The sequence below is a fragment of the Natrix helvetica genome (assembly GCF_964273705.1).
Source record: "Natrix helvetica genome assembly, chromosome: 5".
Taxonomy (NCBI): domain Eukaryota; kingdom Metazoa; phylum Chordata; class Lepidosauria; order Squamata; family Natricidae; genus Natrix; species Natrix helvetica.
The window spans coordinates 51,659,189-51,683,276 of record NC_138551.1 but is presented as its reverse complement, the minus strand read 5'-3'; the positions used below and the strand labels follow the sequence as shown (position 1 = coordinate 51,683,276).

The 24,088-nt window shown below is 39.3% G+C and overlaps 1 protein-coding gene across 2 annotated transcripts; it reads left to right on the top strand.

Annotated features, from left to right (window-relative positions):
- Window positions 1-203: 203 nt before the first annotated feature.
- Window positions 204-22,169, top strand: ACTR1A (actin related protein 1A). Of its 2 annotated transcripts, none has more exons than XM_081953515.1 (11): window positions 204-452; window positions 3,534-3,598; window positions 7,217-7,292; window positions 7,731-7,856; window positions 9,938-10,062; window positions 11,569-11,785; window positions 14,507-14,599; window positions 14,970-15,144; window positions 15,873-15,934; window positions 18,018-18,058; window positions 18,854-22,169. In XM_081953515.1, the coding sequence occupies exons 1-11, from the start codon at window positions 405-407 to the stop codon at window positions 18,954-18,956; spliced, it is 1,131 nt and encodes a 376-aa protein (XP_081809641.1). In that variant the 5' UTR covers window positions 204-404; the 3' UTR covers window positions 18,957-22,169. The 2 variants fall into 2 exon arrangements, with proteins under 2 accessions (XP_081809641.1, XP_081809642.1); XM_081953516.1 differs by lacking the exon at window positions 204-452 and adding an exon at window positions 474-769.
- Window positions 22,170-24,088: the final 1,919 nt, after the last annotated feature.

Genomic DNA, 24,088 nt, shown 5'->3' with positions numbered 1-24,088 from the left:
TATATCTGCAGCAGAACATACAGTATTCAACATGTGTGTGAAAGGTTTTTTCAAACTGTACCGAGTATGCTGAGATATAAAAATATTAAGATTTCTTCATTAATTATAAATACCTTTTATTCCTCTCCAGGACAAAAATAGTTTTGCAAATCGGTACTCCACGGTAACTTACTAGAACAAATAAATAGACACATTCATTCATTCATTCATTCAAACACTCAATGGGGAAAAAAACAAAACCCTTTTTTTTCTGGCCAATGGTCCAGATACACTAGTTATTTCCATAGAAACTCGCTTTCCCGGCAAGCTTTGCCTTTGCTGTGAGCATGCGCTCTGCTCCCTGAGCTGTCGCTTGCTTGGCAGTAACCGAGGTGGGTGTCGCCGGCGGCGCAAAGGCGCTCGCTATGGAGTCCTACGATGTGATCGCGAATCAGCCGGTGGTGATTGATAACGTGAGTCCGAGCATAATTGTGTGTCTGCAATGTGAAAAGGTGGAGATGGGGGGGAAGGGGGGGGGCGCTGCGATTGGCACGGTGGTTTTTTTTTGCTCCTCATAGAAACCAGTCCACGGATCTGTTAGCCGGTGGTTTTCTGCTCTGTCCTCCCCGCCCCGCTCCGTCTCCGGCCGATCCTCTGTCCCTCGCCATCTCCAACCGAAATTGGGCTCTATCCTCCTCCTCTTCCTGGATGACTCAGGCCCACGTCCCCGTTGGTCGATGCCTTTGCCATTGAATGGCAGAACGGCGCAGCCTGCAGAACAACGGAACGGGTAAATCCACGCCCTGTCGAGCTCCTCGCCCTCTGATTGGTCCCCCTCTGCTGATTGTCGTTGCAGCGTCATCGGTTCGCGTTTCGCGAGGGAGATTCCCCCCTCCTTTTCGGAGGTCATGCGCCATTATTGGCGCGTTGGCTCCGCTGTTCTCTCTTTTTGACCTTTAAGGGCCCTGTTTTGTTTTCACCCGCTCGTTCGGCCTGAGGATGGCCTGGATCGGGCAGCTGGGCCCCCTCCTCCATTTTCCCTGGGTGTATTTTTGCTACTGTGTATGTGTCCTACTCTGTCTCCACTTATTCGTCCCCATTTCCTGTGTTCATATTCATGTTTATACTTATACCTGCTATCTTTTGCATGTTTCGCAAACTAAAATAAATAAAATAAAAATAATTGCCCGCGCTGCTCTTTCTGTAAAATAGGAGTGCAGTGAATACACGTGTTTAGATCCAGCCCTGGCTTCTTTCAGTCGTTTTTTTCAGATTCCTCTGTGACCCTGAAAACAACAACGCCGTTTTAAGAATCAGCTCATCAGTTAATATGATTGTTAAATGTTGCATTATTTTCGAACTTATGCAAAAGCCTGAGAAATGAAGGGTCCGTCAATAAAGGAGGCTAGCACTGATGATGATACCTATTTTGGGTAGTGAAACGTCTGCAAGAAAACAACCAAGCTCAGAGAGAGCCAAGGACCCCTGAAATGAAGGGATGGGTGGATGGATGGATAGATAGATTAGATATAGATGATAGATAGATAGATAGATAGATAGATAGATAGATAGATAGATAGATAGATAGATAGATAGATGATAGATAGATGATAGATAGATAGATTGATAGGTATAGATTTTATAAATAGATATAGATATATATGTGTGTGTGTGTGTGTGTTTGTAGATTTTCACGGGTGTAGGTATGCTGGTCTTGTTCTTCAGGCTGGGTTTTGGGCTTAAAGCATGGTCGGAGCTGCCGTCTTTCTATAAATCTTGGTGGGAGGGATGGAGTCTCCCTTTGGATTAGGTTGGTAATTGTTTTTCTTTGGAATCCGTTGGAGATTAATACGTTTGTGAGAGTGTGTAATTCAGTTTTGGGGGGGTCATAACCTCACTGCCCAGCAGCCTTCTTTTTTCTGGCACAATTCAAAATAGTGATTTTGTACCTATAAATCTCCACATAGTTTACAACCAAGTCATAGGAAAAACTGCTGCCTGCTGGAAGAACATGTCTGTAGCTTATTATATGATGATGTCATTCAGGGATTCCTCTGTATGATAATTAGTTGAAAGAGGCTAGGCAGTTGGGAATAGGGAGCAGGGCCTTTTCTGTGGTGAGATGGATTCCTTCCCTGTAAATCTGTTTCCGCTTTTCTTTAATTTCAGGAAGGCTGTTAGAATCTTTTTGTTCTGCATCTAACACTAGTGCCCTAAATCCTATTGCCATTTATTAGATTGTCACAAGCCTTCCATTGTGGGGTACTTCAACAGTTTTAATACTAAGCAAAACTAGATAGGCCTTTTCTAGAGCCTGTTTTGATGAAGTTGCATAGGCCTCACTTCAGGGAAGATTTCATGGGATCCCTTATTCACAGAGACTTTGCCCTTATGGTTCTACAAAGGTAGAAACTCACCCACGTTCTCATACAATGCCCCTTTTACAATACCCCAAAATGTGCTTTGATTGCACCAAACATTTCCAAATATGAGAGCTATACAGGCAAATTTTATGCTTATTATTTTTTAAGGGACACTAATCCAACACTTACACATAAGACGGCCAATTTTTTTTATCAAGTTCACACAACTGCGCAAATAATGTCCCATTATTTTCCCCCTTCCCTAACGACCAATTGTTGTGTTAAACCTTTGTTTTACTGTATATTTAATTGTAAAAATTGATCAAAGACCTTAATAAAGATATTCGATTTTGTTGTGCACAGCTGTTAGATCTGTATTTTAAAGACTTGTTTGCACAACACAGGTAGATTATTTTTTATTAGTCAAAGTTTGCTGTAAATTAACTTATATGGGCAATTTAAAAAAATCAAATCTTAGAAGAAGGCAACTGCAAATAATTTCTCTATAATTGCTTAGAAAGGTACAGGAACATGTGCATAAATTCACCAGGATTCAGGTTTGACTCACCTGAGATTTTATTACTTTCAAAGCTATGTTCACATAGCATGCTTATCCACAGTCAAATTATTTACTCAACAAAAGTTTTAATATGTCCTGCAAATCCTGCCACTGAGTCCCAAATTAGCCAACACGGTTTCAGCCTTTCAAGTTTGTTGTCTGAACCAAGCTGTGCCTGGCGTATTATTTTCATAAATTCCTAAAGACTTATACAGAGGGGCGAATGCTTCAGTGTTCTGTAAGTTATTAGGGTGATGTGATTCAGTGCTGTTTACTCGATCTTTCCTGCTTTTTGTACTTCTCTTTAGGAAAAGCCTTTTCTGTCTTACTATCTAGTTCTAAAACCTTTTGTCCCACACAAAGAAATTCTTCTTGGGTGGTCTGAGGCTGCATAAGTGTGATAATGGGATGTGCTCCATCTAGTGGTCACATAAATTCACTAACAGGTCATACAGTTTTAACTATGGAATTTATTGGGTGAAGTTTTCATTGAAGGGTCTCAACAAGAAGGCTGGTGCTAAATTTGGACTGTTATATTTTTCATGTGTTGATAGGCATTGTTTTGAAATCAAGATGCTCCTGAATAATTATCTCATTTCATATGAGGGTCTTTGTTTTTTTTATCCCAACAGGGTTCTGGCATGATTAAAGCTGGTTTTGCAGGTGATCAAATACCTAAGTACTGTTTTCCAAACTAGTAAGTATCTTTACAATTTTGGCTGGTGTTCCATAATTTCCTACTATGAACATTTTTGGCATAGAGCAGACTGAGACTTTTAACTTATGCTGCCTCTGCAGTGAACATTTTTTATGAATAGCTTCATTTAAGCTATTACAGATCTATAAGATGCAGAATCCGTTATTACTGAGGATTGGGGGGGGGGGGCTCAGAAATACAATACAATACAATACAATAGTAGAGTTGGAAGGGACCTTGCAGGACTTCTAGTCCAACCCCCAGCCTAGGCAGGAAACCCTATACCGTTTCAGACAAATGGCTATCCAACATCTCCTTAAAGACTTCCAGTGTTGGGGCATTCACAACTTCTGGAGGCAAGCTGTTCCACTGATTAATTGTTCTGTCAGGAAGTTTCTCCTCAGTTCTAAGTTGCTTCTCTCCTTGATTAGTTTCCACCCATTGCTTCTTGTTCAGGTGCCTTGGAAAATAGTTTGACTCCCTCTTCTTTGTGGCAACCCCTGAGATATTGGAACACTGCTATCATGTCTCCCCTAGTCCTTCTTTCTATTAAACTAGACATACCCAGTTCCTGCAACCGTTCTTCATGTGTTTTAGTCTCCAGTCCCCTAATCATCTTTGTTGCTCTTCTCTGCACTCTTTCTAGAGTCTCCACATCTTTCCTACATCGTGGTGACCAGAACTGAATGCAGTACGCAACGGCTGCGACCCACCACATGTTTAATGGACCCGTGTCCCTCCTGGTTGGTACTGGCATCTTGGGAGGTGACCCGAGGCTGGCTTCTGGGCCTGGTGAATGCCTCATTGGGTGAGGGATCCTTACCAACCGCCTTGAAGGAGGCGGTGGTGAGGCCCTTACTTAAGAGGCCTACACTCGACCCAATGGAGCTAGCTAACTATCGTCCAGTCTCCAACCTTCCGTTTTTAGCGAAGGTTGTTGAGAATGTGGTGGCGCAGCAGTTTCCACAACACCTTGACGAATCCGAGTATCTAGACTCACGCCAGTCCGGCTTCCGACCCGGGCACAGCACAGAGACAGCCTTGGTCGCGTTGGTTGATGATCTCTGGAGGGCCAGAGATAGAGGTTGTTCCTCTATCCTGGTCCTATTAGACCTCTCGGCGGCTTTTGATACCATCGACCATGGTATCCTATTGCGCCGGTTGGAGGGGATAGGAGTCGGAGGTACCGTTTTGCGGTGGTTCGGCTCCTACCTCTTCGACCGGAGGCAATGTGTGTTGACAGGGGGACAGAGGTCGACCCCGAGGCCACTCACTTGTGGAGTGCCACAGGGGTCGGTCCTCTCGCCTCTCCTGTTCAACACATATGTGAAGCCGCTGGGTGAGATCATCCGTGGTTTTGGGGTTGAGTATCACCTCTACGCTGATGATACTCAGCTGTATATTTCAACCCCAAACCACCCCAACAAGGCTGTCGAAGTGATGTCCCGGTGCTTGGAAGCCGTCGGGGTCTGGATGGGGGACAACAGACTTAAACTCAACCCCTCCAAGACCGAGTGGCTGTGGCTACCGGCACCTCGGTTCAGCCAGCTGATTCCATCGCTGGCCATAGGGGGCGAACAATTGCCCCCTGTGGAACGGGCGCGCAATTTGGGCATCCTCCTTGATGCCCGGCTGTCAATGGATGACCATGTGGCAGCCGTGACGAGGGGGGCGTTCCACCAGGTTCGCCTGGTGCGCCAATTGCGCCCCCTACTGGACCGGGATGCCCTACGCACGGTCACTCATGCGCTGGTGACGTCCCGCCTGGATTACTGCAACGCTCTCTACATGGGGCTGCCCTTGGGACGCGCCCGGAGACTGCAGTTAGTTCAGAACGCAGCCGCGCGGGCTGTGATGGGGAGTACGAGGTACTCCCACATAACACCTCTCCTGCGCGAGCTGCACTGGCTACCTGTGGTTTTTCGGGTGCGTTTCAAGGTGCTGATTACCATCTTTAAAGCGCTCCATGGCACGGGACCTAGTTACTTGCGGGATCGCATCCTCCCACATACATCCCTGCGGCCAATTCGCTCACACAGGGAGGGACTTCTCCTGGTGCCGTCCACTAGGCAATGCCAACGGGCGACACCAAGGAGTAGGGCCTTCTCTGTGATGGGCCCAACCCTCTGGAATGACCTCCCCCCCGACATTAGAACCACTTCTGACCTCCACTCCTTCCGGCAAAAATTGAAGACTCACCTGTTCCGATTAGCAGGCCTGGCATAATTACAACTGTCCCTCCTGGCAAATGTATTATTATCTGGTTATCTTAGGGGTTTTTTAATTTGTTGTGTCTGTTTTAGGGATTTAAAATGTATATTTATATTAGCTTTGTACAGTTCTTTTAATTGCATTTTAACCTCCTCCAAACTGTACATATTTAATTTTTTATTGTATTTTGTGATATTCTCTATGGACTGTACACCGCCCCGAGTCCCTTCTGGGAGAGGGGGCGGTCTAGAAGCACCAAATATAAGTAAGTAAGTAAGTAAGTAAGTAAGTAAGTAAGTAAGTAAATAAATAAATAAATAAATAAATAAATAAATAAATAAATAAATAGTATTCCAAGTGTGGCCTTACCAAGGCATTATAAAGTGGTATTAACACTTCACGTGATCTTGATTCTATCCCTCTGTTTGTGTAACCTAGAACTATGCTGGCTTTTTTGGCAGCTGCTGCACACTGCTGGTTCATATTTAAATGGTTGTCCACTAGGACTCCAAGATCCCTTTCACAGTTACTACTGTTGAGCAAGGTACCACCTATACTGTACCTGTGCATTTCGTTTTTGTTGCCTAAATGTAGAACCTTACTCTTTTCACCATTGAATTTCATTTTATTAGATAGTGCCCAATGTTCAAGTTTGACAAGATCCTTCTGTATCTTTAGCCTATCTTCTGGAGTGTTGGCTATTCCTGCCAGCTTGGTGTCATCTGCAAATTTGATGAGTTCCCCATTTATTCCCTCATCCAAATCATTGATGAAGATGTTGAAGAGTACTGGGCCTAAAACAGAGCCTTGGGGTACTCCACTGCGTACTTCCCTCCATGTAGATGCAGTTCCATTGAGTACTACATGTTGAGTGCGGTTGCTCAGCCAGTTACGAATCCATCTGGTGGTGATGCTGTCTAACCCACTTTTTTCTACTTTATCTAGTAGTAGGTTATGGTCTACCTTATCAAATGCCTTACTGAAGTCCAAGTAAACTATATCGACGGCATTCCTCTGGTCCACTAATTTTGTCACTTTGTCAAAGAAATAGTTTCTCCTGGATTTGGAATTTTAAAGATATTACAATTTGCTGTTTGCAGCAAATTAGAATACTTTAGCTTTTTATAAGAAGCAAAGCAAATTAATTTCTTCATTAATCCTATGGTGGGTTTTGAAGATATTTGATATTGGATTAGTTCTGTAGCATGAATCAGTGACTGATTTAAGCATTAATGTGATGTGTGCATTTTAACCATAGTTAAAATAAACAATTCTATGATATTAAACTCAACCAGTCAGGTCAAGTTGCAGCACCTTAATCTAATGATTCTAGAATGGCCTTTCCTGAGTGAATTTTTGAACTCATGAATCCATTCCCCTCCCCCCCTTTTGTGGTACTTATTTCAGTGTTGGCAGACCAAAGCATGTCCGAGTTATGGCTGGAGCTTTGGAAGGTGACATTTTCATTGGCCCAAAAGCAGAGGTAAGATCACTATATTGATTTGACTGGATTTTTATTCTTTTTTATGGTCAGCAGAAATTGAGAAACAGCTTATGCTTTTTATCTAAATAGAGTCTGATATTTATCGTTCCTATGTTTCTCCTGATAAACAGATTGGGTCCTAGCCATTTGCTTAGTCTTATGTTAGAAGTATTTCCGAATGAACTGAAATGGCTTATAGTAATAAATAAACACATATCTATACATAATGAAACATATGCATTATGGATGCATACATATCATCCACACAGTTGCTGTTACGATAAAAATAAAATAAAGATTTGTTGCATGATGAACACACTTCTGCTAAGTGTGATTTCCATTGTAAATTTAGTGGTTACTATATTTGGAAGTCTTTTGTCAGCAAGTCAATGTATGTTTGTATGTCTCCTGATTGGCTGTCTCTTTAATTTTATTAAGGAACATAGAGGTCTTCTTTCTATACGGTACCCAATGGAACATGGTATAGTGAAGGATTGGAATGATATGGAGCGCATTTGGCAGTATGTGTATTCAAAAGATCAACTCCAGACATTCTCTGAAGAAGTGAGCAACCTTTCTTTCTCTATCCTCTGGAGTACTAAATAAGAGGAAAAACATGTATTTGCTTTTCAATCTCAATGCCAACTCAATTAGCATTTTTGGTTCTATTCAATTCACTTCACAAGGGATAGCCATTTTATTGGTTGGGTTCACAAGGTAAGAGCTAAATTGGAAAGGCCAGAGACAGCTGTTTTACAAGCCAACCAGGTGCATTCCAATCTCATGGGTAGGGAAAGCACAGCCAAGACCTTATCAATTCAAAAGCACAGAAGAAAAAAAGCTTACAGTTTAAATTTTGGTCCTGGAACATACATTTTACAGTGTGTTGATCTTCTTCCATTTCTAGAAAATTATCTAGGAGTGAAGTTTCTGCTGTTAGCTTATTTCTGAATGTAGGAATGAGTTTTAGGAAGAGTAGGGATTTATAGTTATGTCTGACCTGAAGTCATACACATGGTGCCAAGCAATAATGCGATTTGCTCTATTTTGACTTAATGTCAGAATAGGTATTATGTAAGAATATGTAACAATTTATTTTGGCTTAGCCTGAATTGGGATATTGGCTAAATTCATACAGAGAATAAGCAGTAGTTTATTGAGTATGTCATGGCTGAAATTGTGCATTGCACTAAGTCAAAACCAAACTACCATAAGATGATGTGATATGTGACTTCAGCCATTATAATATATTTCACAAAAATGCATTAACATATTCTGATTTAAGATATGATGGGGCACAAGCATGGACTTTCAACATAATAGTTCTACTCTCTATTATGACAAGGGGGGGGGGGATCATTTAAACCGTGCTTTAAAAGAGCTGTTTTTATATCTGTATCCACTCTACATTTTTTAGTCTCATTTGAATTACTTTATGAATCGGACAACAATTAAGAGCTCTTTTAGAATAGTAAATTCTGCTAGGTTATTGTTAGCTTGAAGGGGTAGCTAAAACTCATTTGAAATTTGCTTCCTATATTAAATAATCTACCCATTAAGTTTTTGAGTAGTATAGGTTCTCCTTTCCTTATATTATTTAGCCCTCTCAGATTATTCCTTATCCTGATATTCCGATAATGCAATTATTTGGCTATTTACTAAAATGAATTTTGATCTATTTTTTTTTAAGTCAGTACTATAATTGACACTATTTGTCATTTGAGACCATTTTGGAAGTCAGTCTGACTGTCTGAAAGGCGGGTAAATGCAAATGGTAGAAGACATCAATTTCTTAATAACTTAATAAAGTGGGTGTTGTGAATAGGCATTTGTATTGATTTTAAATACAGTGGTGAAGTTCTTGTTTATACAGGATCCCATAACTGCCTTCTTCTTCTGTTGATAGAAATAGGCAAAAGCATAACTCACCTTTCCTTCTTCAGTCCTAGCTGAATTCTTTATTGTATGGAGGAAGATAATACAGGCTTCTTGTAGCTGCTAACCTTTGTGATCAAGGAGTAAGATTAAGCCAATTCCTCTATCATGAGTTTCTTCCTAAAAGAGGAGTATAAAACCTCATTTTGTCCAAATTCTCAGCTCTTTTTTGTAGCAGCTTATAACGATTCTCATGGTTTCTTATCCAAATATTGCTCTCGGCAGAGCTGGCATGCTATTAAATTCAAATGCTTAATCTATAGTTATATATGTAACTAGATCTGCATGGAAGGGCAACTTCTAGTTTTGCAAATGTTACTGAACTACAACTTTCAAACCTTCCTCACCATTGGTCATATTGACTGTACATTGATAATACAAATTCCCCATCCATGATGAGTAGCTATATACTATATGTAAGGCTACCATATCTGGACTCCAAAAATACTAGTAGGTGGCAGCAAAGAGTTACAGAAAATGCTAACTCTGTGCTACCATCTAGTGGTCATTTTATTTTTTGCAGTTCAAATATGATAGTCCTAGTGTAAGGATTACCTCACAATTCCCTTTTGATGGGATCAACTTTCCAAATGCATAGCCACAAGAAGGAAGAGACTGTTAAACCTAAAGGTTTGTGCTAGAAAACTGGGGAAGTCTCCATTGGTTATGGAGTAATGGCTAACTGAGTTCCTTGTTTCCCTAATCACTAGCATCCTGTACTCTTGACGGAAGCGCCATTGAATCCTCGTAAGAACCGTGAACGAGCAGCTGAGGTTTTCTTTGAGACTTTCAATGTGCCAGCTCTATTCATCTCTATGCAAGCTGTGCTTAGTCTGTAAGTATCTTACCTATACCTTTTTTTAAGTTCAACCTGGAAGAGAATTTTTGCAATTTATTGCATTACTTTGTATATGGAATGATCAAGGAGATTTTCTACATGCACACACAAGTAGACCTTTGTTCATTGAGACTTATTTCTTTCTTTTAAAAAAAAAGAATTTTATTGGTTTTTAAAAAATTTTGGGGAAAAGGGTAGGTGGATATACAAAAAATTTTTTGGGGGGCAGCTCCATCGTGCTAGAGGTAGGAACCTCTCCAATTCTCACAACTTTTTACAGAAAAAAAAAAACAAAAGGTAAAAGATAAGCAGAAACAGTATCTTATTTATACATTGTATCAACCATGTGTTCAATCATCTCTTTTGCCACTTTCTAATATATCAACAATTAGAATGATATTCCAGATATATTTATTTTTGTGACCTGAGTCTTTCCCTTATTGTTCCCTCCTCCCTGTCCCCAGGCGGAGCCGCAGCCCCTCTCTCCTTCATGTCTTGTGTGTTGTCGCCTTTTTCACTACTCCTTATATTTCTGTCCTCTAGGAGGGCACCATGTTTTTTAATGAAGGTCTCTGCCTCCACAACTGTGTTAATTCTAATTCTGTTTCCCTCCCAGAAGATCAGCATTCCTTCTGGCAATAACCATCTAAACCAAATTCCCTTATTATATAATTTCTTTGATAAGGAGGAATACTTCCTCCTCTTATCTCTTATTTTTTTTGGAATTTGCTTAAGAATGGCAATTTCTTTATCTTTATATTTTAGTGGTTCCCCCCCTCTGAGCCCCTAGAATCTCATCCCTCGTGGTCTTCCTAAGAAACTTAACATGTACTTCCCTTGGAACATTATGTGTTCTGGCATATGCTGAATTAATCCTATAAACCAGATCCATATCCCAGAACACTGTTCTTTATCTCTTTTAATATATTCTGCTAAAATTGTACTCATAATATCCTTAAGATCTTCATCTTCTGTCTCTGGTAGGTTCTGGAATCTGAGAAAGAAGGACATTCTTTCAAGTTCTATCTTTGCCATAAAATTTTCCAATTGAGACTTATTTCTAACTAAATAGGCACCTTGATTTTTAAAAAAGATTTCCTCAAGGATGTCTACCTTGACAATTAAATGAAGATATTTATACCATAGGCAAACACAGAAGCAGCAGTAAAAATCCACTCTGTTAGTACGGTACATATATAGAGTGGTTTTTTATTGCTGCTTTCGTGTAAATTCTGGAGAATTGGCCCAATGCCACACTTTTTCATAATGAATTTACAGTCTTAACTTTCCTCTGTTTTAATTTGGTGATAATTGATGTATCATTACATCAATATTACATTATTGATGTAGTAATACGTCAGTTATTATAACTGATTTTCTTTCATAAAGATTGCTGTTTAGTTATTCCTAGGTACATTAGAATGGAATTATGCTGGGGGAATTGCTATCTTGGAAGTGTTACAGATTATCCATCAAATATTGTTGATTTTCTCCTTTCTGTAGTTATGCAACAGGACGAACTACAGGGGTGGTGTTGGACTCTGGGGATGGGGTCACCCATGCAGTACCTATTTATGAAGGTTTTGCAATGCCCCACTCCATTATGCGAATTGACATAGCTGGCCGTGATGTCTCCCGTTTTCTTCGCCTCTATCTGCGAAAGGAAGGCTATGACTTCCATACATCTTCTGAATTTGAGATCGTCAAAACCATAAAAGAGGTGCATGGATGCCCTTTGTTTTTGATTCTGGGGTCTCTTCTGTTTTAAGGTACTGAGCAGAGGAGGGTGGATTACGCAGTTACAGCTGATATATGTCATAGCATTTGCTAATGTCTATCCAGATTACCAGAAAAGATGGGGAAACAAGCCTGTTTAAATTGCATCTGTGGTGCAGAACTGCTCTCTTTTGGCTCTTGAGGGCCATCTTCCCTTAGTTCTACTTTAATCTTAATCCAATCAGTATGTTCAGAGAAGTGGTATGATTACAGTCCTAATCCTTCTGTAATTGTGCACATTCAAATACTGGACACAAGAACGCCGTTTTTAAAATTATCCCCCTTAACAAAAACCTTTGATGCTTAGAAAGCTATCACATCTAAAAAAACAAATAGAATATTCTTACCTTGGCTTCTTGCATGTATATCTTTTCTTTTGTTTTAAAAAAGGTAAAACAGGGGAAGCCTTCAGACATTTCTGTAAATACCACTTTCTAAAAAGGTTGTATTCCATTACATGTTCCTTTCAAATTACCAGCTGGTGTCTGAGCCCAGATAACAATTGTAAAAACACACAACATAGCAAATATGCTAATCTTTGGGATCAAATTGCATTGTAATTTACATCAAAGGACATATTTTTGCCACTGGTAGATCAGTAGATTTATGGCTAATATGCAAGCTTTCACTGTCTGTTTAAATATTGGGTCAGGGCTAGGGTTAGGACAGAATGCCAAATTTGCTTAGCAGACAAGTAATAGGAACACCTTAGCAAGAAAAGTCAGAGTTGGACAAAGCTGTTTGCCAGGTCTTGTTTGAGAAAGCTACCAGAGAGTTACAGTATATCCAGGATTCTTGGCCCTTCTGACTATAAACTTTCCTTACGTAGAAGGATTTCTGAGCTCTATAAAAGCCAAAGATAATAAAGTAGATATGTCTAATTCTTAATAATAGATTCTTTACGTTGGCATAAAAACTCAGCTTAACTACAACAGCTGATGATTACGTTGCAGGGTGATACTTGAGAAAATGAGTGGAAAACAATTACTTCATTCCAAGTTCTGTTCCATAATGAAGCCACTAGGTCATTCAAGAAAAGCATTACTTCTTAACCTATGTGTTTAAAACATAGAAACTCTACTTTAGTTTTTTCATATTTACAGATTGTCCTTCTCGGATTGCTCACAATGTTAATAAAATTAAAACCCTAGAACACTACAAAAAGTTGAAAGTTCACATAAAGGAAGGAAGAAAACAAGATTCAGGAGTACAGCCTTGGAAAAAGTGGCAGAAATCTTATCTTAAAATTATAACAAAATAGGTGTCAGATAAGCCGTGAAGAGTGAATTTTACAATTGAAGCAGCACCACTAAAAAGTATAATTTCTCTAGTCACTTGAGCAACTCACCTCTGATAAAAGAGCTAGTTTATCTTACAGGGTTACTGCAATAATGTACACTCAGAATATACCATTCTGACATATTATATCATACTATTATATTTTAATGGTATATTCTGAGTGGCTTTTGTACCTTATTGTAATCATAAGGTGGTCATGTGGGCTTGTTCTAACTTCTTCAACTTCTTCCAGTTCTCAGTGACCATCTCCAGGTTGAGAAAAGTCGCTTAATTCATGAACAGTGGTGTGTGTCTTTACATAATCATTAAAGCATCCTGTAATATTTAAAGCTGGACTACCATCTACCATGTCATCAGCTGGAAAGAGGTCATTTAGTGTTTTACTACAAAATTGCTGTTGAGCGGAGTAAGGGAAATAAGCACTGTAAAAATTCTTATGTCCTTTGTATCATTGCTGAATGAGGCTATTTATTTTGATTTTTTTGATTTTTTAAAATTTTAATTAAACCAAAACACAAAAAAAGAATCATCCTTCATTACATCTTGCAGAAAGCGTGTCGATTGGTTACAAATAACTTTCGTGCATTTCTTCCACAGTCATTACTTATAGTTCATATTAGATTATACACTTTAAATCAAAAATCTTTGTATATCTTACTATCAATGCACCACAGTTCTCATTTGGCTACAATTATTTGAATGTGCTTTTACCTCAAATTATTCATACTTAAAGACACAACCACACAATGGCATTCATTAGCTATTTTAAAAATCCTCCAATAACACTACACTTTTATGACATATTCTAAGTAAAAGTCAATTAATAAAATTTCTAAACCTTCCCCCCCCCCCACTCGCTGTTTAAAATTTGTATCCAAGTTGCTTTTACCAATATCAGAGCATGTATATATTATTAAACAGTATCCATTGACCTTTCCTTGTTGTTATTATAATTGGCTAAAAATCATTTATTATTTATATCCCACCTCCTCTCGTCAAACCCAAAAAACATTACACCTGAATGAAGCTATTTATATTGAAAACTCCATCTTATAGAGTCATCTGTATTCCACAAAATAATGTCTACTGGAGAACTTTGCTACTCTGGATTTTCTTTGGAGAAATTCTGGTTCTTCATAAATTTTCTAGAATTTATCATTTTTAATCACCAAATGGTTAAGAATTTTATGACATTGTTTGGATGGTGAGGCTCCTTCCATGTTAGAAGTGGGAATAAAAACAATACTGAAAGGCAAAAAATGAATGAATGACAGTACATGTGGATCATCTGGGTGAAGATTGTTTTACGGTGGGCTGCTTGTTCGAAGGTTCATGATTATTATCTTTGCTTGTCATTCTTCCACAGCGGGCTTGCTATCTGTCAATAAACCCTCAGAAGGATGAAACTTTAGAAACTGAAAAAGCTCAATATTACCTTCCTGATGGAAGCACCATTGAGGTTTGTCAAAACTTCACGTAATTTAAATATTCCTTAAATAAATCATGGGAAAATGTTCTGAAGTGATACAGTACCTGATACTTTTGGTGTCAGTCATTGGACACAATCTTGGTAAGTCTGCCTAAGTCCTACTGTGGAATCTTAAAAGAGAGTAATTTATAAGCATATCAGTTTATCACTACAATACTGAAGAGGAGGAGGAGGTCTCTGCACTTCAAGTTCTGTTTAAGGGTCCTTTTAGATTAGACCAGTATGGTGGGGAGGAAGTCTTTGTATGAGCATAAGAATATTTGTGTGAAAGTTTTTCAGTCTAGGAAATAAGATTTCTTATCTATGAACCAGAATCCTGACATTCTTGTTCTGTTTGCAGATTGGTCCTGCCCGATTCAGGGCTCCTGAATTACTGTTCCGTCCAGATCTGATTGGAGAAGAATGTGAGGGATTGCATGAAGTTCTGGTTTTTGCAATTCAGAAGTCTGATATGGACTTAAGACGAACTCTCTTTTCCAACATTGTGCTCTCTGGAGGCTCCACACTCTTCAAAGGTTCCTTCTGATGCTTATTTGACTTTATAAACATGTGGTGTTTGAACTTAACTTTAAACTTGTCCCCTCATCTTCTTTGAAGCTATTGAAAATAATATTAGCTCCTTGGAAGTAAATATTGGCAGCACTCCATATAATTCTTTTCCGGAAATAGGCAAAAATTGTTCCCAGAAAAATCTTCTTCCAGCCCTTTTGGAAGAACTGGAAGTCAGCAGGCTAGATTCGCATACCATTTCTGGGAAAATAGTCATAGCATTTCCTAATATGTCTCTTTTTTAATATTAATGGAATACAGTTTTTGTGTTCTTAAATGATTTTTCCTATTCTATTATTTATCTGATCTGTCGTCAGCAGTCCCCAACCTTTCTGGCTCACAGACCAGCAACAGCAGTAACGGAGGTGGCGGCAGCAACTGGGAGGGGATGATTTCGCATGCGCAACCTAGCTCCTGCTCATGCGCAAATGAAACTTTGCACACTAGCAAGCCTAGTTGCCAATGGACACAGCCTGGTTGCCAAATGGCCACAGATTGATCCATGGCCCAGGGGTTGGGGACCCCTGGTGTAGTCTATGTATTAATACATTTCATGTATTCCTTTATTATAGAGGAAGAAGATGTAGGTATTGTTTCAGACATTGGTTGGTTATTTTTGATTTGTTTTCAGGAAATCTCGATTACTTTATAATACCCTAGGTTGTTAACTCAAATTATTGCTTATATTTAATAGGTTTTGGTGATAGGCTTCTAAGTGAAGTAAAGAAACTGGCCCCTAAAGATGTCAAAATCAGGGTATGTAGAGCTTGTTTGGAGGCTATAGCAGGGGAGCACAATATGTCCAGTGTAACATACTTTTGCACGTCATTCTTGTAGCCTGCTATTTTTAAATCCAATTTCAACTCTGTCTCAGTGTTGTAAAGTAGAACTTGTTCCATAACATATTTTAGACATAGTCGGTCCAAAGAGGCAAAATTAACTTCCGAATCTATTGTTCAAAAATTATCCTTTATTATGTCCAATGTTAAAATAGTTTGCATCATTTTGTATTTACAAATTAAGTTTGAGTCATCTCCTTTAATTGTAATCTTTAGTTTCTTCCTCATGCCCATTTTTTAAAACTCTTATTTTATTTTATTTTAAAAAAACATTTAAAACAAACTCATTTCTTACTGGAAGAATTCGGTATAATTAAGTCCAAAATCTTATTTCAACTTTATCTGGAGTCTTATAGTCCATTTGCAATTTTCTAAAATCAAAGTTTTAATCACACTTTTTGCTGCTTATTTTTTTAAAAAAATTCTTAAGCTTGTAGTTCAAGTGTGTTTAGCTAGCAATTGATGGAAGCTCATTCAGTGTTTTAAAATGTGTCAATCTAAAGATTCCCAGTAGCTGAAAGGCAGTTGACAAGCAATTTCTGAAAGTGATTAAAAGGAAATATGTGAGCTTAGTGTCCTTTTCAAAGGCACCAACCACAGTTTGAGCAAGATAGCTATTCCTTTGCCTATTAGAGCTCTAAACCTGCCTGAGACCACTGTCTTGTTATCTCCTTTTGAGGGACAACAGTCTGTAGCACTTGTGGGCAATCTCAAGTCTATTAAGATATATAAGATATAAAGATATAAACTTTATTGTCATTGTATGTACAGTATACACATACAACGAAATTCACATAACACCCAGAGACCAGGTTCAACACACATTTATTTATTTATTTATTTTATTTTATTCAATTTATAAGTCGCTCCCTCTCCACGAAGGGACTCGGGGCGGCGTACAATTAAATATATAAACATATGGTATGGAGGAGGTATATACATAAAACATTTTTACAATTTCATAAATAAATAGCTATAAAGTTAAAACAGTACAATAAAATTAACAATTAAAATACCCAAAATTTACCATTTAAAATTGCCAGGGGGATTCGAGAATATAGTTCTTATTTAAGCCAGGCTGGCTAGTTGGAACAGGTGGGTCTTGAGTTTCTTACGGAAGGAGCGGAGATCGGTAGTTGTCCTAATGTCGGGGGGGAGGTCATTCCAGAGGGCTGGGCCCATCACAGAGAAGGCCCTACTCCTGGGCGCCGCCCTCTGGCACTGCTTAGTGGACGGCACCCAGAGTCCCTCTCTGTGAGAATGACAATCTCACAATGACAATCCCCAAGCACACACACCAAAAAAATTCCCCACTCCTAAACCACCCAAGTATCTACACAACAGACCAAGTAGTACTGTCCAATAGCTCACTGATGGTGGCCCTTTAGCTCATTGTTGAGTGCAATTATAGCTGTGGATTCCTTGTCCAAAGAGGAATTATCAAATAGCCAGTTTACTTACCAGCTCTTCCTTCTGCCAAAGCTGCTAATGCCTCTCCTATGAAACCTATAACACAATGATGTAGTTACTGTGGCCCTCATATGTTGCTGAACTACAACTCCCAAGATCCCTAACCATTGCTCTTCTTGGAATTGTTTAGAGTGGTAAATTAATTTAGAAAGACACAAATTATCTTACTATAGTTGTAAAATGCAGCTACCAATGGTTAACCAACCTATGGTTTATGAATTTTCAGGATTTAGATGACCACCTTAATCATAAATTAACATCAGGAGCTATGTTAATAAACGTAGTATGTTAAAATGTGGTAAAGGTGATTTATGATTCAGTGTGTCAGGTAAATACAACTCTATTTCAAAGAGTCATTTGAACAGATTGTCAACCACAGTAATAAGTATCTTTCTGGCTTTCAAATCAGTTGGCTGGGACTGTTAGGGAAAAAAATCCATTAGCCTGCAATAGAAGACCTTTGTAAGTTTGATATATTGACAATAAATGTCTTCTCCTGAATCTTCCTCACTTTTTATTTTAATCCCTAGATATCTGCTCCTCAAGAGAGATTATATTCTACATGGATTGGGTAGGTACAACATCTCCTGCAGCAGAAAATGTAGTGTCACTTGCCTTTACATGGATCTATACATTTTATTAAAATAGAAAGTGACTCTTAAAGCTAAGAAGACTTTGAACTAGAGTATTGTACTGTATATGGTATACAACAAATTACTGTGGTTAAATAATTGCTCTTTGGGGAAGTTTAAAACAAACTTTTTAATGTGTAGTGGTTAAGGTGCTCAAAGATCCAGGTTCCAATCCTTGCTTTGACATAGAAGTCAGCTAGTTCACTTTGGCCAGTCAAATAGATACAGACAGACAGACAAAGAGAGAGAGGGAGAGAGAGAAAGAGATGATATGTAGGTAGATAGAGATGATAGATAGATACAGATAGCAGTAGTGGGTTCCGGATCCTGTTGCAACCAGTACGCTGCAATGGGGCTGGGCATCCACCTCCGGCACACCCACTGCCCTGCGACACTCCAGCTGCTTGGTGGAGGTCACGCAGGCGCAAATAACCCAATTGGCTTACATACAGGTAAGGAACGCAGGCGGGCGGGTGGGCCCTCCAGAACACTGTTCCAGGTCCATACCAGGGCGTACCGCCTGGAACCCACCACTGATAGATGATAGATGGATTTAGATAAATCAAATGCTGATTATTTTGTTTGCCATACTTTTGAAAAGAAATCTCTGGACATACTTTAATTTTCATTAATAGCAAGTTGATGACTATGAGTTTAGTATTATTTCTAGAAAGATTTTTAAAAAGTTATTCCTAATAGTCATGCATCAAACTCCTGTGCTTGTTCCTCTACAGAGGCTCCATCCTGGCTTCACTTGACACATTTAAGAAAATGTGGGTTTCCAAGAAAGAATATGAGGAAGACAGTTCCTGGGCAATCCACCGAAAAACCTTCTAGCCCTGGCAAGTTCAGGGATCTCTTTAGATATTTGTTCTTATTCTTAACTCTCTTTTCTGAATCTCCAAGGGGTTGTCTGTGTATGCATGAATGCATAGATGGGTGCCAGCACACCCTGGACTTTCACAGAGCCAAAGGGAAAGCTGGGTTTTGGCTTGACTTCCAATTGGTTGTGTGGGTTTGAGACTTAATGCACTGGAAAAATCCACCTCCTCCCCCCCCCCTTTTTTTTTCCCCTAGGTGACCCACAACCATTTAAGGGGGAAGGAAGAAAACCCTATTATGTTTCAGAAGAAACTTTGGGTAATATAAAAGTGAATAATAAGATAGAAATAGGAAATGTCAACTAACATTGGATCAAATTTAGATAGGCTGACCAGGTATTTTTTAGATGGTAATTCAGAGCTTTCCTTCCACACCACTTTTTTTCCCCTGACATATGCAGAAAAGAGAATAAGCACATTCTTAACTATTACTACTCCATTTACTGCTTTGTACATGTATGTATATTCTTAGGCTGATGTGTGTGAATCAGAATCACGATATGATAGTTGGAGCAGTTAATTTTAGGAAGTAGTTTATATTGCATGACATAGATCAGAAAGAGACTTCTTTGTTATTTTCTGGACAGTTGGTTTTGGCAGCCTGTAATAAAGCAGATGTCATTTAACTAATTGGAAGATGATTCCAAAATGTGTTTGATGGCCATTCTATTCTTCCTCTGCCCACCATCTCTCTTTTCCCAAGCATATAGGTTCTAAATTAATACTGATTCTCCCTGAAATGCAAAGACATTGTTCCTGTGTTACAATTTCTGCCCAAAGGGCCTTCAGACAAGCTTGGTGGGGAGCCATGCAATTGTTTTTCAGAGTTGTTTTATTTATTGAGAAGTTTTAGTGGTTGCTGAACTATTATTACTATAAATTAGTTCCACCATTTTCTGTGTCCTATTATATTGCATTTGCTCATAGTTTAATACTAGCACTAATGTTTTAACAAAATATTTGTTAAATACTATGAGGTCTGTTTGGCGACCCTACTGTATTATTTTTTTGATTTGTTGCTTTAGTGAATGAACCACATGAGAAAAAAAATGAACTGTATTAGAATGTTTGGATTTAATAATAATCTCCAGAAGGTTGGCATTCTAAAATAATGTCAGCCTCTGATTTTACATGCTACAGAAATGAAAATCTGCTTTGAACGCATTTTTTATTTTATTTTTATATATATATATTGGTGCTTATGTTTTTTTTTTTACTTTGCTGCTGAAAACCAAATATTTTTGCATTTTTGTCCATTTAAGTATTTGAAGATTAGGCATCAGGAAAAAAAGCCTTACATCTACCAATAGCCAGATATTGGAAGAGAAACCGTAGTCAGAAGTAAATGTTAAAGAACTTGTACTATCCCAGAGGAGAAATACAGAGTGTTTGCTATTAGTATATTATAAATGTGGTCCCGTTATGTTTTTGGTTGAAAGCCTGTTTTCCTTCTTAGGTTATTAGCATTCTCATAAAAATTACACAAGAATTAAGTAGGCAAATTGGATATTTAATGGAATTCTGCCTCTGTTTCAGTGTTTATAAGAGGAAGATCCATAATGGCTGAATGGATGGAGGAAAATATAGCTTCTCTTGCCAGCAGGATGATTAGAAATGCATATAGTCTTGTGCATTATTCAGCCATTCTTTGGTGTTAAAAATAGGGTAAGACCTAAGGATATAGTTCTCCCGAGTATGTTTTGCTTAGTCCCCTTTTAGTGTAAGAGCAGATATATTTTCAGAAGAGTCTTTAATTAGAATTGACTTATAAGGGAGGAAAGCAAACCTATCTGAATTCAGCAATTCTCAAAGTGTACATAAATAGTTGTGTAGTACAGGAATACGTAGAATCCTTTGTAACCATTTCTTCTGTTACAAAAAAAGGATTTGGGGGATAGATCGATAATGTTCCTTTAATGAACAATATTCAGATTTCACTGTTATGTCCTTACCTTCATTAATGAAAATCTATACTGTGACAAGAATGAGTCTGAAAGACTCTGCCCATTTAATAATCCTCTAAGACTAAAGTATAGCACAAGGCATTTTCTAGGTTCACAGTTTATTGAGAATAATAGTTAAATTAAAAAATAAAATGACTGTACACCACATTTTGCAAGTTTCTTCTAAAATGCTGCTACAAATGATCTCCTGTGTGTTTCTTTATTTCCTGATATTATTTATGGTTTTCTTACCTTGGATGTATCCTAAGCATTTAAGGTGTCATTGCTAGGAGATCACATCATCATTACAAAATAACAGTCTCTCAATTCAGACATTGTTTTAATTAAACCTTCCTGAACAAGTCATTTAGTTTGTGATTGGAACTGAAATGAAATTTCTGCTATGCTTGATTCAAATTTCATTGCATGCCTAAGCAAGGTCTTGAGAAGTTGCTCTGCTTTGATTTTAACTATTTGCTTTCAGAGCAGAGGCTCAAGCAAGTTCATTGTTGATCAAGGCTTGAGTTATAGGTCTGTTTTTCTATACAAGTATACTTTTCCTGTTGGCTCTAAATAGGTTCAAATACGGTAGAAGCCTGGGGTCCTGAGATTAGACAAAGTTTAGAAAACTAAAGGATTAAATGCAGGTTTAGAGGCAGATTTATGTGACAAGATTTATGTACAGGGTAACCTGGTATTTCTGATGGAAGACCGCTTTTTCACTGCAGGAAAGGGCACCTAGCCTGTATTTCTTACCTTGCACTATGGTAATGTCACATTTTATTTTACTTGTATAGCATTTGAAATGTGTGTCCAGTGCAGGGCTATTACTTTGGAGGCCTTCAGTTTTACTTGAAAAAACAGAAAATTTTAGTATTAATGAAATTTGTACTGTAATTGCAGTAATGAAGAGACAGTCGGAAATAATAAGGGCTACAGCTTGTACTGGTATGAAGGATGGCAAACCATTACTGTAATTTATTTTAGTTCATGTTTATGGCTGTATGTTTGTGGAAGTAGCATCCCTATGTATAAACCATCCTTAATTACCCCCTTCTTTTAATTCATGGCAATTTGTTTTGACATCAGAAGCAGTAAAATTGTATACTAAACAGACAAACCCAGCACTGGTTTTATCAGTCTGATGCTATACTTCACGCAGATGTGCAAATCACTGTGGGGTATTGCCTACTGTACGTAAATAAAAGTATTAATACATAGTGTGATTATTTGCTTGGAGAAACTCTTTGATTCAATTAATGTGAAGGATCTTATTTTCTTTGGAGCCTTAGACACAAAACCTGCGTAGTTATCTTGGGCCAATCACTTTCTCTCTATCCTATGAAGGAAGCAGTGGCAAAACACTTCTGGGGGAAAAAACTATTGCCAAGAAAATTGCAGAGAATTGGGCACAATTAAACAGAAGAAAAAATATTGTTTGGGGAGTTGGTGTCCTCTTTGGAAGTAATTCTGTTTGGCTAGCATGGGTGTCGGCAAGCCATAGCTCTGGAGCCGCATGTGGCTCTTTCAGCCCTCTGCTGTGGCTCCCGACGCTGCTGCTATTGCTGCCTCCATGGTCTGCCCGCTGCTCTCGCAGCGCCTTGCACCGCAGTGAAATTTAGCACATGTCACAATGGGGGCAACGGGGTCCCCTCCTTCCCCTAGAACCCATTACCACGCGAAGCCACAATGAGACTCTGCCCCACTCACCCCTGGTGACAGCAGTGGAGTCATCAGCTCGCTCTTGCCTCCCGGATGTGAGTTGCTTTTCCTGCAGAGTCTGCAGGCTGCCTGTGTTGTGATGCCCTGCCGGCCAGCTGGTCTTCGGCTCTCCGCCAACCAATTGCTAATCAGCATGCTGCTCATAGGCTGGTCGGCCTGTGGATGTCAGAATCCCAGCACCAGTTCAGGGATTCCTCCCCACCCCCCAGGTATGGCAAAGTCATGCGGAGTTTGACAGCAGCACGGGTGAGGCCAGTGTCTCGGGGCAGAGAGATGGTCGCACATCTCCAGCATCAACAAAGGCCGGAAGTAGCCGCCCACCATTTCCTGCTGCAGTCTGTCTGGCAGCCAGACTCAGAGAGAGAGAAAGAGAGAGAGAGAGAGAAGGGAAAAAGAAAGAAAGAGAGAAGGGAAAGGGAAGAGGTGAGAGAGAGAAGGGAAAAGGAGAGACAGAGAAGGAAAGGAGAGAGGGACAGAGGAAAGGGGGGGAGAGAGGTGATGGGGGGGTGAACAACTCACCTGAGGCTGGGTGTGGCAAAAGGTGGCTGGGATGGGAGGGGTGAGGTAGGACTGGGAGGGACAAATAATTTAACAACCGGTTCTCTGCCCTAATGACCTGTTGGGTAGGCATGGCTGGGGGGATGTCATGTGACTGGGTGGAAGTGACATTGAGTTGGCCACGGCCACGCAGTCAAACCAGTTGTGAAATTATTGGCTCCCGCTGTTTTCTGTGGGAAACGGGTCCAATTGGCTCTTTGAGTGGTTAAGGTTGCAGACTCCTGGTAGCAGATACAGCCAAATCTTAATCTTCTATCTATTGTGGCGTTCCTTAAGACAGCTAGGATTCTTACATACTAGACAAGCTTTCTTCAGTTTAAAACATTCCAGTGAGTTGGAGGAACACTTCCAGGTTATGCAGCTTGGCTGGCCTAATATAATTTGTATTTTTGTTATTACTGATATTTTAATGATATACTTGGGTTAGCAGCTTGATTGAGCTTTCTGCCACCACCGGTCTCGGAAAACTACAGTTGGCATCCACCTTCTGACCCTAGCAAGAGGCACTCACATTCCTCGTGTTGGTTTTCTGGCAATGTAGGAGTCAAAATGCAAAAGGTGAAAATACAACAGGACCACTGCATGGCCATGCACTATAAATGTGTGTGGTGACCAAAGGATGCAGCTCTTCCTTTTCCTTAGTGATAAACAAACTCAAACTTGCTGAAGAAAGAAAAGATGCAATGTAAACCTTTGCCTATCTGAATCAATGTCTCCATTGCTTTCTACTCTGGGCATGTGGATTGTGCTTGTGCCTGCAGTTTGGCATGTAGGCTAAATCTAGGAAAGAAACCAAGAGGAGATTCCATTGGATTAGTTTTTCCTTCCTTTTTTTTCCAGAAAGGAAGGGTAAAAATCCTCATGG

Bases quoted from the DNA above. Each gene is read 5' to 3' on its own strand.
- ACTR1A (XM_081953515.1), top strand. From the start codon at position 405: ATGGAGTCCTACGATGTGATCGCGAATCAGCCGGTGGTGATTGATAAC. The intron at 7,293-7,730 runs GTAAGATCACTA...AATTTTATTAAG, and splicing joins TCATTGGCCCAAAAGCAGAG to GAACATAGAGGTCTTCTTTC. The intron at 15,145-15,872 runs GTTCCTTCTGAT...TATATTTAATAG, and splicing joins AGGCTCCACACTCTTCAAAG to GTTTTGGTGATAGGCTTCTA.